Consider the following 17094-nt stretch of genomic DNA (forward strand, 5'->3'; position numbering starts at 1 on the left):
TTTTACATATTAGGCAGTTGTATTAATCTCTAAGTCACAAGCTCTCCTCCCTTATCATATTTGGGCATACCAGGTGCTTTGACAAAACTCTTGATCATTCCCCTGGAATGATACGGAAGGAGAGCTTGTTGCTCTCTGTCATATAGTATGTAGGTGAGTATATACATAATTTTGTATTTATCTTGTCATGTTTATATAGTGTAAAATTGGAGATCTTTTAAGATCTGTATGCAATGAAATTTCATTTTAATGTATGCTGATTAGTGTACATTCAAAGTGACAATATCGTTTTTCTTTTCTATTCTATTTTACTCCTATTCTATTCTATTTTACTCCTATTCTGTTTTACTCTACTCCCATTCAATTCTATTTCAATTTACTCTTATTCTATTTTAATCTATTCTATTCCAATTTACTCTTATTCTATTCTAGTCTATTCTATTCCAATTTACTCATTCTATTCTATTCCAATTTACTCTTGTATTATTCTAGTCTATTCCAATTCCCTCTTATTCTATTCTAATCTATTCCAATTTACTCTTATTCTATTCTATTCTATTCTATTCTATTCTATTCTATTCTATTCTATTCCAATTTACTCTTATTCTATTCTGTAGGAAGTTATCACCCAGCCCTCTCCCAGAAAAATGAAATATCCTAGGAAATATTGAAAAGGCAGAATATTATATGATGTGAAAAGGAAGAAACACATTTTAAATTGAGAATAGCTCCCTGTAGCTTCCTGCCTCCACCCACTTTGTCAATGGGCCATTAAGGTGGCCAAGCCAGTCCCTTTACATAATAAAGAGTTCTCCCCTTCAGCTCCAGGTGGATGGGATTAAGGCATGATAATATTGGCCCTTTACCCAACTGACCACATGGCATCTAAACTCAATCAAACCTGGATTCAAACTCAGCCTAGAGCGTGTTGCCCTTGCACGGGCCCATGGGAGTCTGGCAACCAATCAGAATACATTTCTTACACAGGAACAGGAAACAGATAGGTGGGGCTGAACAGATTCTAAAAAGCCCCGCAAGCCCTTCTTCAGTCTCTTCTCTTCCCTTTCCTTCTCTTCTCTTCTCCACCAACATTGAAGCATGTGATCACCTTTTCTGTTCAGGACTCAAGCCATGTGGTCCTGTCCACCATTAAAATCATCTTTCCAAGCAGCCTCCATGTCTCCAGTGTCTTTTTCCCACTTGGAGCCGAACCCAGAAGGACGTTTCTTCAAACAATTCTATTCCAATTTACTCTTATTCTATTCTATTCCATTCTATTCCAATTTACTCTTATTCTATTCCATTCTATTCTATTCCAATTTACTCTTATTCTATTCTATTCTATTCCAATTTACTCTTATGCTATTCTATTCTATTCCAATTTACTCTTATTCTATTCCATTCCAATTTACTCTCATTCTATTCCATTCCCATTTACTCTTATTCTATTCTACTCTATTCCAATTTACTCTTATTCTATTCAAATCTATTCCAATTTACTCTCATTCTATTCCATTCCAATTTACTCTTATTCTATTCTAGTCTAATCTATTCTGTTCCAATTTACTCTTATTCTATTCTAATCTATTCCAATTTACTCTTATTCTATTTTAATTATTACAATTTACTCCTATTCTAATCTATTCTATTACAATTTATACTCTTATTCTATTCTACTCTAATTCTATTCTAGTCTAACGTTGTGCAAAGTTTTAAATAACCATTAGAATATGAATTCAGATTTTAAAAAGCGGAGGATTAAAACGAAGGGGGATAGGATGGGGGGGGGGGGAATGCCACAAAATAAAGTAGAGACAAAGGAATAAACAGCTACGGTGACCAGCCCCGAACAAACTAATATCCGCACCGCCCACTTTTAACCATTCTTTATATGCTTCCTCGCTTCTCTCCGCGAACTCAAGGGTTAACTTCCCGGGCTCCCGACTTCCGAGCGCATCCTCGCCTCACCCTTCAACAGCCAATCAGCGCGGGGCGCCGACAGCACCTGACGTCATATCTCCGCGCCCGCCTCGCCGAGAGAGATAGGCATGGGTGGGTGTTGTGGCAGTTGATGCCGTGGCTCTCCGGGCTGCGATCGTCTCTTCCTGATCCGGAGACTTGGAGGAGGAAGGGGGATCCCGGATCTCTTTCTATCGCTAATCCCGTCCAGTGGCGCAACGTCTTCCGAGCCATGGAGTCCAAAGGGCTTCTTTGCCTTCCTGATCGCCAGCTTGCTAGCCCGCTTCCCGGGGAGGAAGGGTGGGACCGCTTCCATTGAAAGGGGTTTCTTTCAAATATTGGGCCAGGACGATGTGCGCCGCCGCCGCCCCTCCTCAGCCCCCACGCGGGGTGCCTGCTTTCTGCCGGCGAGCTTGGGAGCCGGTCTTGGCTAAGGTGAAGCGAGCCGTGGTCTTCATGGACTCGCCCTGCGCGGAAAGCCTTCACTGGGCTTGCGGTGGGGTCGAGGGGCTCCTGCAAGCCGGAGCCCTCAACGTCAAGGAGTTCTCCAGCTTTGAATCCGGGCAGGCTGAGCATCCCAAAGCCGTCTTTGTGGTCGGCACTGTCTTGAAAGGCCGGACCGTGGATGTCATCCGGGATATTGTGACCCTCAGCAGCTTCCAGTACTGTGTGGTCTTCACTGGGGTCAGCCATACCGTGCACTTGCAAGCGTACAACACGCCGCCCAGCACCAAGACGGAAAGCTCTGGCCCCGTGGTCTTCGAGCAATTCGAAGAGAAGCTGTGCCAGTGGATGGGCAACATGAACTACACCGCTGAGGTGCACCACGCAGCTTTGTTTCTGGCCCCCCTCTCATCCCACCTCTTTGTGACGCCGGCCTTCTCTGCACTTTTCCCTCTGACGGTAGAGGATTTGGCGCAGATCAACAGTGCATGGCCAGAGAAGAAGAAAATCAGCCACTTGAGTGATGTGGACTTCCTCGCCCTGCCTTCCGAGCTGCAGCTTGCAATCCGATCACTGGTGTCCCATCTCCATATCTTATTAGAGTATCTGAGCATTCGGGAAGAATGTTTTGCCATTGGACCGCTGAGCAAGATTATTGCCGGGGATCTGGCGAATTATTCCCAGGCCAAGATTAGGAGGAAAAATGCACAAAATAAAGCTTCTGTTGTTTTTGTGGATCGGACATTAGATTTGACAGGTAAGAACCTGGATATTTATTTCAAGGTACCGTCAAGCTGATGCAAGAATTATGGTATTTTGGTATCATTTAGGATTTCCTTTTTAAAAAAAGGTTAGAATCATTTTAAAAGTAAAGACATCATAATATGATAAGATAACCTTTATTGTTACTTTTTTCTACAAACACATTGGCACACACAAAAAAATGAAATCTGATGCCTGCTCTCAAAATATATATATATATAACCATACAGGAACATATACATACATACATGCTATACATATGTAAATGCACACACACAATATTAAACACAGACCATCTAGAATACATAGCAGAAAAAAGAGTTTTGAGAGTTAACAAGATTGATATTATATGGTATAAAGCTGTTGCAGAATCTAGTGGTTCTGCTTTGGATAACCAAAAGCCTCTTCGCAGAAGGTGACAAAGAAAACCAGTCATGGAGAGGATATGTAGCATCCCACACAATACAGGTAGTCCTTGAGTTACAACAGCTCATTTAGTGACCATTCAACCATCATAAATATGATGTCAAGCATTCAAATGTAAATCACATGGCCTTTGGGATGCTGCAACAGTCATAAGTGTGAAAAATGGTCATAAGTTATGTTCAGTGCTGTTGTAACTTCAAAGGGTCACTAAAAGAACGGTTGTAAGTCGAGGACTACCTTTACCGCAGGCTAACTCTGCCCTCTGCCAGAAGTTAGATCACAACTCAAGATTGACTCCGCCTTCCAGCTTTCCAAGGTCAGTAAAATGAGGACCCAGATTGTTGGGGGAAATATGCTGATTCAGTAAACTGCTTACAGCAGGGGTGTCAATTTCACATCACAGTGGCATCACGTGACGTATCAGGACTTTTCCCCCTTTGCTAAACCGGGTGTGGGCGTGGCCAGCAGCCCTGGCTTACAAAGTGCTGTAAAGCACTATGAACTGGTATATAAGTCTAAGTGCTATTGCTTATTTTTAGAAGTGTGATTAAGGAGGCTAAGAATAATAAAACATGGACTAGAACAGTGATGGCTAACCTTTTCTGGACCAAGTGCCCAAAGCACGCATGCATGTGCGCACATGCACCCAAACCCCTAAAATGCAATGTGCCCCGCCCCCATGCATGCACTTGCCCCCCGGGCATGCACATACAGCCCTCCATCATGCTCCCCGCCCCCTACGCATGCGCACGTGCCCCCCCGTACATGTCCTGCACATGCACGGCAGAGATCCGAAGGCCAGCTGGCTGGTGGGAGATGCGCCCGCATGTGCGGCAGAGCTGAACTGGGGCAATTGCTCACATGCCCACAGAGAGGGTGCTGCTGATAGGTTCGCCATCACAGGACTAGAACTTCCCTTGCATTTATCCCCCCAAATGTTGGAGATGCAGCCACAAGCCTGGAACATTCTATCATATGTGGTGGACGTGCCCCATCACAAGGAAGTACTGGTGCAAAATTCAGAAATGGTTGGAAGAAAATAGTGAGCGAAAAATAGAACTCAAACCAGAAGCATTCTTATTAGGACTACTAGACCAAAAAAATGGATGAACAATCTCAATACATAATCATACACATACTCACTGCAGCCAGGATTGCTCTCGCACAAAACTTGAAAAAAAATCAATACACCCTCAGATGAAACTATAATCAGGAAAATACTCGAATGCGCAGAAATGGATAAAATGACAATAGAACTAAAAGAAAGAGAAGAACCGGACTTCTATAAAGTATGGAATAAAATATATGTGGCTAGAAATCAGAAGCCAAAACAGAAAATAGAGAATATAAATATATGGTGATACAAATAATTAATATTATTATAAGTGTTAATACTATGTTTGCTACATTATATGACAAGGTTAAAGCAATAGGAAGGCAATGCAGAAAGGAGAATGATAAAGGCTAAGCAGGAAAGCCGATACAGAAAGCTGTAAAATTACTGTATATTGTTATGTATATTTTCTGTTTTGTTTTTTCTTGTTGTGTCTTCTTTACTGTTTTTAAAGATGAAAACATTCAATAAAAATTATTTTTTTAAAAAAGGAACTTCCCATGCATGCGACCCACGAAGGCATAAAGATTCTTATGACGTCTCTTGCCAATAGCAGCTGAAATTAATACATCAAACTAACCTAAAGAAAATGCTCTGATTTCGGGCAGTTATCAGCTGAAGAAGTACTACAGGAGTTCTTTGACAAGTTCAGTTATCTTATTTGTACACATAAGTTGCTGCTACTTTACATCCAGGATCTTTTGTTTCAGAATGTTTCAAGTTTTCTATACCATAAACGTCCTGATCTAGTGGTGAAGGCACGAGATTGAAAACTAGAAGACTGTGAATTCTAGTTCTGCCTTAGGCATTAAAGCTGTCTGCGTCACTTTGGACCAGTCACTGTCAGTCCAGCTCACCTCGCAGGGTTATTGTTGCAGGGTAAATAGGAGGAAGGATTATTTTCACCATTTTGAGTTATTTATAAAAATAGGTTGAAAATTAATCAATAAATGTGCATCTTTAATGTTTGCATTCCATGAAGAACAGACATTCTCTTAACAGGACAACCAGGCAGATTGTTGTTGTTAATTGTGAAGTCATGTCCGACCCATCGCGACCCCATGGACAACGTTCTTCCAGGCCTTCCTGTTCTCTACCATCCTCTGGAGTCCATTTAAGTCACACCAACTGCTTCAGTGACTCCATCCAGCCACCTCATTCTCTGTTGTCCCCTTCTTCTTTTGCCTCTGTCTTTCCCAGCATTCGGCTCTTCTCCAGTGAGTCCTTCAGAGGTGGGTTGCTCCTGGTTCGGCCCAGATCGGGCGAACCAGTAGTAGCGGCGGTGGAAGGCTCCGTCCACCTGCCCGGATGCTTCTGTGCATGCGCAGAAGTCTCGCGAGTGCACACGAGCAAACCAGTAGTAAAAAAATTGGAAACCCACCTCTGGAGTCCTTCCTTCTCATTAGGTGGCCAAAGTATTTGAGTTTCATCTTCAGGATGTGGCCTTCTAAAGAACAGTCAGTTGATCTCCTCTAGGACTGACTGGTTGGATCGCCTTGCAGTCCAAGGTACTCGCAGGAGTCTTCTCCAGCACCAGAGTTCAAAGGCCTCCATTCTTTGGTACTCAGTCTTTCTTATGGTCCAACTTTCACAGCCATTCATTGCGACTGGGAAACCCATAGCTTTGACTATACATATATTTTTGTTGGCAGGGTGATGTCTCTGCTTTTTAGTATGCTGTCTAGATTTGCCATAGCTTTCCTGCCCAGGAGCAGGAAATTAATTTCTTGGCTGCAGTCCCCATCTGCGGTGATCTTGGAGCTCAGGAAAATAAAATCTGTCACTACCTCCATCTCTTCCCCATATATTTGCCAGGAATTGAGAGAGATGGATGCCATGATCTTTGTTTTCTTAATGTTGAGTTTCAAGCCAACTTTTGCACTCTCTCCTTCTTCACCCACATCAAGAGGCCGATTGTACTAAATATCGTTTCCAACAAGTAATAATAATAGTATATCTGGGCATCCTGTCTTATAACCCCATTGATGGATAGCTCTGACCTTGCTGGCCTTCCAAAAGGGCATGAGCCTCAAGCATTAGATCCAGGCTTCTAGTAGAGTTTAAAACGAATGCTTTGGGGGCTGTGAGTAGTTTGTGATAGGTCTTATCTCTTGTATTCTATCATGATTACTTCTAATTGTACATTTCTGTTGTTTCATTTTTAATTGGTTTTTGGGTTCCTTGCAGTTGCCTGGAGTTACTGATTTAAGCTGCGTGCTATATTTAGAAGATAATTAGAACTGCAGAAAAAACAGTTATTACCAACTTGCCTTCCACTGAGGGACCTGCATACTGCACGAGTCAAAAAGAGGGCTGGGAAAATATCTACAGACCCCTCACATCCTGGTCATAAATTGTTTTAATTCCTGCCTTCAAAATGATGCTATTGAACACTGCACACCAGAACAACTAGACTCAAGGACAGGTTTTTCCTGAATGCCATCACTCTGCTAAACAACTCTATTCTATTCTATCTATCTGGTCATTTTCTAAATAAATAAATTTGATAGCTTGCAAAATGGTCTCAACAATTTTGATTGTTCCCTCACTGGAAAAAAAAGTTGGAACTTGCTTGCCTATCCTATAATAACCAGGCCTTAGTCTTCAAATAATTTGAGTGGAGTAAGGAAGGAATATCTTCCCTTAGTATAGATAAGGGTTAAAATAACCATTCCTCTTAATCTAAATCAACATTTCTCCATCTTGATGAATGGAATATTATCCCGAAGTAATCAAATGTTTGTCCAGCACTAATTTGTTGCCATTAAGAATAAGTGAAAGTCAGAACTTTTTTTTAAAAAAAATGTATTTGTAAATTATAATAAAAAAAAGACAAACACATAACAACACAAAAAATCCCACACACAATAAACAAAAAAAATCACTTAAAAACCATAGCATATGCTAAAGAAATAATCTTAAAAGATTATGAAAAACATTAAAAAGTATGAGACAAAACTTCTATTTATATTACAGTTAGTCCTCGACTTATGACTACAATTGAGCCCAAAATTTACGTTGCTAAGTGAGACAGTTAAGTCTCATTTTACAACTTTTCTTGCCATAGTTGTTAACTGAGTCACTGCAATTATTAAGTTAGTAACACCTTTGTTAAATAATGCTGGCTTCCCCATTGCTTGTCAGTAGGTCATAAAATGGGATCACATGACCCCAGGACACTGCAACTGTCATATATACAAGTCAGTGGCCAAGCGAGGTCTGTTGTTAACAAGGCCCCCCTCATCAGTGATCTAATTCTGGAGGGGGAGCCGGACCTCGCAGGAATAACTGAGACCTGGCTGGGCCACGAGGGAGGTCTCCCCCTCGTGGAAATGTGCCTGCCAGGTTATCGAGCATTTCACCAGCCTCGGGCCCAGGGAAGGGGCGGTGGGGTAGCAGTGATTATCCGGGAAGACTTAGAGCCGAGAGAGTTCACTGTGCCGCAGACATCCGGGTGTGAGTCCCTTGTCGTGAGATGGGGCCCAGGGAGGCAGTGGGGCCTGCTGATAGTGTACCTGGCTCCTCGCTATACATCAGCGGCCCTGCCTGAACTCCTCGAGCTGATCGCATCGGTGGCGGTTGAGACCCCCAAACTTTTAGTGATGGGGGATTTCAACTTGCCGTCGATGGGAGAAGCGTCTGAGGGGGTTCGGGAGTTCATGGCTTCCATGACAGCCATGGACCTGACTCAATTAATTCAGGGCCCTACCCATGAAGGGGGCCACACGTTGGACCTTGTTTTTGTCTCTGGCCAGTGGACGAGTGATCTAGGAATAGGGGATTTAACTATCACTCCCCTGTCATGGTCGGATCACTCACTTCTCCGACTTGACTTCCCTGGTGCTACCCCCCGTTGCGGGGAGGCGGAGCCGGAAGGCATTAGATGGTTCCGCCCCAAGCGCCTGATGGAACCTGATAAGTTCCAGACGGAGCTTGGGCCACCTCCTGTAGACCTGACCCGCCCCCGGGTGGAGGACCTGGTAGCCGCATGGAATAGTGCGACTGCCGGGGCCCTTGACCGGGTGGCGCCTCTGCGGCCTCTCCTGCGGCAACGAACCACCCTGGCTCCTTGGTTTACCGAGGAGCTAAGGGTGATGAAACGCCACAAGAGACGCCTAGAGAGTTGTTGGAGATCCTCCCGCTCCGAATTTGACCGAGCACAGGCATGAACCTACTTAAGGACGTACCTTGTGGCATTAAGAGCGGCCAAACGTCACCATTGTGCCGCTCTTATTGCATCTGCAGATAACCGCCCTGCTGCCCTGTTCCGGGTGACCCGCTCCCTCTTGTTTCAGAGGCCGCGGGAAGCCCCTTTACAGGGCAGAGCAGAGGAGTTTGGGAAATATCTGCAGGACAAAGTCGCTCAAATCCGGATGGGATGGGCCCCTTTCAGTGGTCCAGTGGAGACGCCCGTGGCGAGTCTTGAGAGACCATTCTGGGAGGAGTTTGACTCGGTTGCCATCGAGGATTTGGACAAGTTACGTGGACGTCTGCGACCTACCACATGTTTATTGGACCCGTGCCCCTCCTGGCTTGTACTGGCATCCTGGGAGGTTACACGCAACTGGCTCCTGGGCCTAGTGAACGCTTCGTTGGGCGAGGGGTCTCTGCCGGCCGCCTTGAAAGAGGCGGTTGTGAGACCCCTACTCAAGAAGCCTTCCCTGGACCCAACGGAGCTAGCTAATTATCGTCCAGTCTCCAACCTTCCCTTTTTAGCGAAGGTTGTAGAGAGTGTGGTGGCCCAACAGTTTCCACGTCACTTGGAGGAGAATGATTATCTAGACCCGCGCCAGTCCGGCTTCCGACCCGGGCACAGCACGGAGACGGCCTTGGTCGCGTTGGTTGATGATCTCTGGAGGGCCAGAGATAGGGGTTGTTCCACTGTCCTGGTCCTATTAGATCTCTCGGCGGCTTTCGATACCATCGACCATGGTATCCTGTTGCACCGGCTATGGGGGTTGGGAGTCAGGGGCACCGTTTTGCGGTGGTTCGGCTCCTACCTCTCCGGCCGGACGCAACGTGTGTTGGCAGGGGAGCAGAGATCGACCCTGAACCCCCTCACTTGCGGGGTGCCACAGGGTCGGTTCTCTCGCCACTCCTGTTCAACACATACATGAAACCGCTGGGCGAGATCATCCGTGGCTTTGGGGTGGGATACCATCTGTATGCTGATGACACTCAGCTGTACATCTCCACCCCGAACCACCCCAACGAGGCCGTCGAAATGATGTCCCGGTGCTTGGAAGCCATACGGGTCTGGATGGATGACAACCGACTTAAACTCAACCCCTCCAAGACGGAGTGGCTGTGGCTTCTGGCCCCCCGGTTCAACCAGTTGCTTCCATCTCTGGCCATTGGGGGCGAGCAACTGGCCCCCATTGAACGGGCGCACAATTTGGGCGTCCTCCTAGATGCCCAGCTGTCCATGAATGACCATGTAACAGCCGTGGCAAGGTGGGTGTTCCACCAGGTCCGCTTGGTGCACCAATTGCGCCCCTTATTGGACCGGGATGCCTTGTGCACAGTCACCCATGCGCTGGTGACGTCTCGCCTGGACTACTGCAATGCTCTCTACATGGGGCTTCCCTTGAGATGCACTCGGAGACTACAGTTGGTTCAGAATGCGGCCGCGCGGGTGATTATGGGGAGGACTAGGTTCTCCCATGTAACACCTCTCCTGCGCGAGCTGCACTGGCTTCCTGTGGCCTATCGGGTGTGTTTCAAGGTTTTGATTACGATCTTTAAAGCGCTCCATGGCATAGGACCTAGTTATTTGCGGGATCGTATCCTGCCCCATACATCCCTACGACCAATCCGCTCACACAGAGAGGGACTTCTCCGGGTGCAGTCCGCTAAACAGTGTCGGGGGGTGACACCCAGGAGCAGGGCCTTCTCTGTGATGGGCCCAGCCCTGTGGAATGACCTCCCCCTTGACATCAGGATTACTTCCGATCTCCGCTCCTTCCGTGTAAAGCTCAAGACCCACCTCTTTCAATTATCTGGCCTGGCTCAACCGTAGTTTATTCTCCTCCTGACAGTCCTTTTAAATTGTATTTTATTATGGGATTTTAATGGCTAATTTTAATTTTCTATTATTATTATTAATGTGATATATGTTTGATTACTACCTCCTCCATGTATGTATATGTATGTATATGTGTGTATCTATATGTCTATATGTATGCATGTATATTTTTTATTGTACGCCGCCCCGAGTCCCCTGTGGAGAGGGAGCGGCTAACAAATTAAAAATTTGAATTTTGAATTTGAATGAAAGGAGTCTGGCAGCATAGTTGCATCTTAAAAATGGAGATTACTGCCGGTAATTTTAACAAGCATCATGGAGCTACTGCATCAAATGTAGTTTACTTCATAAATTTTGATTCCCTGTCTCAGAAAATACCGTATTTTTAAGTATAAGACGTACCTTTTTTCCTCAAAAAAGGCTGAAAATCTGGGTGGGTCTTATACACGGAATACAGCATTTTTTGCCTCCCGAAACCCCGCCTCTTTCACCAAAATGGCTGTGTAAAGCTTGTGTAAGGCTTTCAGAGAGCTCCTGGGGGCTGGGGAGGGCAGAAATGAGCGAAAAACGGGGTGTTTCCCCCCCACCCAGCCCAAGCAGCACTCTCTAAGCCTCTATAAGGCTATGATTGCAATTTTTTTTGAAAAAAAAACAGGCCCGTTTTTGCAAAAACTGGCCATTTTTTGCTCGTTTTTGCTCCCCTCCACCCCCCAGGAGCACTCTGCAAGCCCCCCCCTAGGCTATTCATGCCTTTTGGGGAGGGGAGAACGAGCCCATGTTCGCAAAAAACAGGCCATTTTTGGGAGGTTTGCAGAGTGTAAAGAGTTTTTTTTCCCTTTTGGAAAGCTCTTTAACTGATTGATGAGAATTAGATTGATCAAGTGCTGTGTCAGCAGAAACAAGTCTTAGGTGCTGCAGGTTGTCAGCGATTTCCTTCTCCAGCACATGGATAAATACACCTGGAAACATCTACCTACCTACTCTCTCTCCCTACCGACCTACTGTATTTCTCTCTCTCTCTCTCTCTCTCTCTCTCTCTCTCTCTCTCTCTCTCTCTCCCCTTTATCTATCTATGTACTATCTATTCTCTCTCTCTCTCTCTCTCTCCCTGCCTATCTACTGTATTTCTCTCTCTCTATCCCTCTACCTACCAACCTACTTCTCTCTTTCTCTCCCTACTATCTACTGTATTTCTCTCTCTCTCTCTCTCTCTCTCTCTATTTCTCTCTCTATCCCTGTACCTACCAACCTACCTACTCTCACTCTCTCCCTATCTATCTACTGTATTTCTCTCTCTCTATCCCTCTACCTACCAACCTACTTCCCTCTTTCTCTCCCTACTATCTACTGTATTTCTCTCTCTCTCTCTATTTCTCTCTCTATCCCTGTACCTACCAACCTACCTACTCTCACTCTCTCCCTATCTATCTACTGTATTTCTCTCTCTCTTTCTATTTCTCTCTCTCTATCCCTTTATCTACCTACCTACTTACCTAACTACGCTCTCTCTCTCTCTCACCTACCTACTGTATTTCTCTCTTTCTCTCCCTCTCTATCCCTCTACCTACTTTTTTAAAAAAATTGCCTCTTCAAAACCTTGGTGCGTCTTATACTCCGAAAAATATGGTACATTAACTCTGGAAACAGTGACATCAAGAGAGAGATGATCTTGCTTTTGTTCCATTTCATGCTGAACGGAGGGAGTAAGTTTTAGTCATTGTTGTTTTTCAAGTGGTTTGAGAATCCCAATTCAATAAATCTTGTTTGGCAGATGATCGTCATTTTGTGCTTCCTCCTTTTGTCGGATTTTGCATTTGCATTTGTCCTTTGTATTTCTTTTTTCTTTCCCATTCTTATGGCCTAAAGTAATTGCTTACAGCGGTTGTTTTTTGGCAACACTTAAAACCTGAGAGAAGAACACACAAATGTTCCCTTAGGTATGCTACTGATGAAGGTTAAAAGAGGAGAAGGATGTTGAGAATATTTAATCTCTTCGGTCCCATACTAAGGAAAACATACACATATTGCCACATTTCACCAGCTCTGCTGTTGAAACCTCTATAAAGATTTTAATGAGGGTCAGGATTCGTTCTCCGAACTTGTGGGTATTCCGACCGAGGTTTCCTTAAGAAGCATGAAGCAGAGTCTTGATCCTGGGAAAAACTCTTTTATTCCTTTCATTCACAGTCAGCAAGGCTTGGCAAACAGTCTTTCAGAGGAATATTTATCAACACGAACCTTATCTCGCTTGGTGAGCTGCCAGATAACCAATTTTCAAACTCAGGGCAAGGCAATACTTGACACAGAGTCGCTTATAGTCGCAAACATAACTTTCCACTCTTGAAATGACCGAAGGTGGGAAGGCAACAGTGTTCCGTGCACCTTCGGCGTTTAGTCATGCTGGCCACATGACCATGGAGATGTCTTCGGACAGCACTGGCTCTTCGGTTTTGAAACTGAGATGAGCACTGCCCCCTAGAGTCGGGAATGACTAGCACCTATGTGCAAGGGTAACCTTTACCTTTACCTAAGAAAGAACAAAGGGAAGCTGTGCCAGACTTTCAAAATTCTTATTCTTTCCTTTGAGATTTATCATTTTTTTTCTTATTTTATTTACTGTTACAGTGGGACTGTTTTTATAAAGCCATTTTAAAAATGGTTTCCTTTGCAACCAGTTGAGATCAGATTATTTTTAGGAAATATTTCACTACACTAGAGAGATACGTGACTACTTTTCATCGGGCTCGTGATTTTGTTTTTTTCAGGAGCTGTCGGGCATCATGGTGACAACTTAGCAGAGAAGATTCTCTCTATACTTCCCAAGTTACCAGGTCATGCAAATGATGTGATGGTCAATATGATGGAGCTCACAAGCCTGCACACCAATGAGACAAGTTGCAATATTATAGCTCCCGGCTGCTTGGCACAACCAACGTAAGACTACCATCTGTTGGAAATGTGGAGTGGTGTCGGGAATGGAGGAGAGGGGATGGTTGTGAGGATATAGCAGTGATGGCAAACCTTTTCGGGACTGAATACCCAAACTGGAATGCCCGTGTGTGCATGTGCACATGCGTGACTGCGCCAGAGCCCTGGAAACTCGAAGGCCAATGTGTCCAGTGTGCATGCGCATGCACCTGGTCTTTGGGTTTATGGCGCACACGAAGGCCAACTGGCCAGCATGCAGACCAGATGGCCGGATCCCCAGAAACCTGAAGACCACCTGGCCAGCCAGCTGGTCTTTGGGTTTCTGGGCCTCCGGCAGGCACAAAGATCAGCTGGCCGGTGTGCATGCATGCGCCAAAAACCAGAAGAACAGCTGGTGACAGTACGTGTGCCCACAGAGAGGGCTCTGCATGCCACCTCTAGCACACATGCCATAGGGATATAGTAATCAAAATTGATTCACAGTTCTTTTATTGCAGAAATAAGTTTTATATGCATTTTATATTGTAGAAATAAATTTTATATGCAGATTCCCTTGCTAATTGAAACCTCTCATGCATACATCTGCATGATTGTGATTCTGACTGCCCTCTATGCATTTGCTTGCTAGAAAGTTCTTGTTTATCGTGGATCAAGTGTAGGATTGATCACGTAATAATTTGAACACTGCTGTGAGAAATGGTTCTTAAAATACTACAAACGAACAATCCGAACGTAGACTAATTCATGATACTCTTCATATTTCTCCCTTCTTCTGTTACTTTCTGCCTTACCATAAGGAGGAGTTTAACTCTTTGCTTATTTGTGTAGAGTGTAAGCAATTTACCACTCCGGCACACAAGGTTCCATAGTTCTATCTAAATAGGCTTGGAAGAATCCTATAGCTGGTATCTGGAGCTGTGCTACCAGTTGCAGTGCCCTGTAGTAAACAGTGTTTAGTTAGATTTTTTTTTTAATTTTTTTTTATTTATTTATTTTAATTTGTCAACAAGTACAGGGAAACAAGTAGGAAAAACACATGAAAAAAATGGCACAAATAAATGGATAAAAATAAGCAAAACATAGCCATAAAGATATAAAAAGGGTATATATAAATGGGAGAGTAGGACAGGGACAGTAGGCACGCTGGTGCTCTTATGCACGGCCCCTTAGGGATCTCTTAAGAAATTCGTAAGTTCCACGGTAGACAACTTAAGGTAAAAGGTATGGGAGGTTAGAGGAACTAGCAACAGGATCAGATAGGATGTTCCACACATTTACTATTCTATTGCTGAAATAGTTTTTCCTGCAATCAAGATTAGAACGGATTACATTTAGTTTGTATCTATTGATGCCCTTATGTGTTATTGCAGTTGAAGTAAAAGTAGTCATTAGCAGGTAGGACGTTATGGCAGATTATCATGTGCACTAAGCTCAGGTCGGAATGTAGACGGCGTAGTTCAAGGTTATCCAGGCCTAAAATTTCAAGCCTGATGGTTCCAGTTGCCTGATGCATAACAGCAGCTTCGCGATGCACTGAGTTCTGAAATCATGCTCGCTGTGATACTTTTTGCTTTTCTTTATTATTCAAAGAGAAAGGTTGCAGGAAGAGCAACCTCAGACAAACGCAAGTGTCAGATGAGATGATGAGATGAATGTGTGAGAAAAAGTGTCTGTGTAAACTGGCTGGAATAACCGATCTCATCTCCATTGCCTTTCTAATAACGGGATCAGAGTTTGAATACTAGCACTTAGCAATAGCGCTTAGACTTATACACCGCTTCAGTGTTTTACAGCCCTTTCTAAGCATTTTACAGAGTCAGCCTCTTGCCCCCAACAATCTGGCTCCTCATATTACCCACCTTGGAAGGATGGAAGGTTGAGTTAACCGTGAGCCTGGTGAGATTTGAACTGCCAAATTACAGGTAGCTGGCAGTCAGCAGAGGTAGCCTGCAGTACTGCATTCTCACCACTGTGCCACCTTGGCTCAAGACATGATACATGTATTGGATACATGAATTATCCCCAAATACACATTTTAATGTATACTTTGGTACTTGAATAAGCTTGAGAATTGCCCTGTGCTGGCAAAATAATCATCTCTTAAAGTTTGGAGATTGGGTAATTTCTTGGAAATTTAACCTAGTTCATGTGATCCATACAAAGTTTTCTCAACTCATCATCTTGTTTCTCTATGGACTTTTGTCACTTTAGATCAAATCTTCTTGTCAACCTTGAGCCGGTCAGGATTGAACTGCTGGCAGTCAGGAGAATTAGTCTGCCGTAATGCATTCTAACCACTGCGCCCCCATGGCTCTGTAATGATGGTGAATAATTTGGTCTGCTTCCTGTGACGAGCTTTATTTTAATGCTAGATCCTCAAATGTTGTGTCCTCAAGAAGTCATACCAAACCTAAGGCTAGTTTTGATTGGCAGTGCCTTTGCATCTATGACAGTGATGTCAAAATCAAAGCCCAGGGGCAGGGTAGGGAATGGAATGGAAAAGGGAAGGGAACAGAAAGGCTGTTAAGTGAGGACTACACGTAGGGAGGATTCAGGATGCAATTTATTGTAAAATAAATGATGACATGGTGTAATATGTCAGGGATTGTTATTCATCGGAGGTTGTATTTACTTACTTTTAAGAACTGCTCATGTCCAGATGATTTTTACTATGTCATGATACGTTAAACCATAATGTACTTTTTTTTTTACATGACCGTAGCTGATAATGGTGGCTTCTTTTCTGCAGCTTATATTACATTCTAACTTTAAAAAAAAAACGATTTCTATCTAAAACATCTGGAATTACTTACATAGATTAAAAAAATAAGCTGGGTGAACATTTATGACTAGAATAGTGCTATAAACCAGAATCTTTCCTTAAACCCACAAAAGTGCTGAGTGTTTTCAAAGATATTGGACTTTTAAGACAATCACATAACAAATAAGACAAGAATATTGTTACATTTCTAACAGTAATTAGAATTACTGTTGCACGGTTCTGCAAGCAGACTCGGTTTGTTTGAAAAACTATTTTAAAATGTCTTTTTCTTTAGATAGAACTGTTTATAATCCTGGCTTCAGTAAACAGTGTTGTTTGTAGGTGTTGTAGCTACTAATTCAGTAGCTAAGATGGTAGCAAAATTGAGAGGGACGTGATGGCTCAGTGGTTAAAGACGTTGAGCTTGTCAGCTGGAGAGTTGATAGCCCGGGTTCGGGGACCCAAGATCTGCGTAATGGGGTGAGCTCCACTTCCTTGCCTCTTGCTGTTTGAAAGCATGCAGATGCAAGTAGATTAATAGGTACCAATTCGGTGGGAAGGCATCTTGTGCCACTTTGGTAAACAGCCATCCTGGCCAGGGGTGATATTTACTTACCTTCCCTACCAGTTCGTAAACGTGAGCGCACACGCACGCATGTCAGCACATGCGCTAAG

General features: G+C 44.0%; 1 protein-coding gene across 1 annotated transcript in view; it reads left to right on the plus strand.

The window, feature by feature from the left end:
- The first annotated feature begins 2001 nt into the window (after positions 1–2001).
- Positions 2002–17094, plus strand: part of SCFD2 (sec1 family domain containing 2) — a 166976-nt gene continuing 151883 nt past the window's right edge. The window contains exons 1-2 of the mRNA XM_081959298.1: positions 2002–3160; positions 13496–13664. Coding sequence (XP_081815424.1) covers positions 2311–3160; positions 13496–13664 — 1019 coding nt within the window. The 5' untranslated portion in view covers positions 2002–2310. The remainder of the gene's footprint in view (positions 3161–13495; positions 13665–17094) is intronic.

The sequence above is a fragment of the Natrix helvetica genome, assembly GCF_964273705.1.
Source record: "Natrix helvetica genome assembly, chromosome: 7".
Taxonomy (NCBI): domain Eukaryota; kingdom Metazoa; phylum Chordata; class Lepidosauria; order Squamata; family Natricidae; genus Natrix; species Natrix helvetica.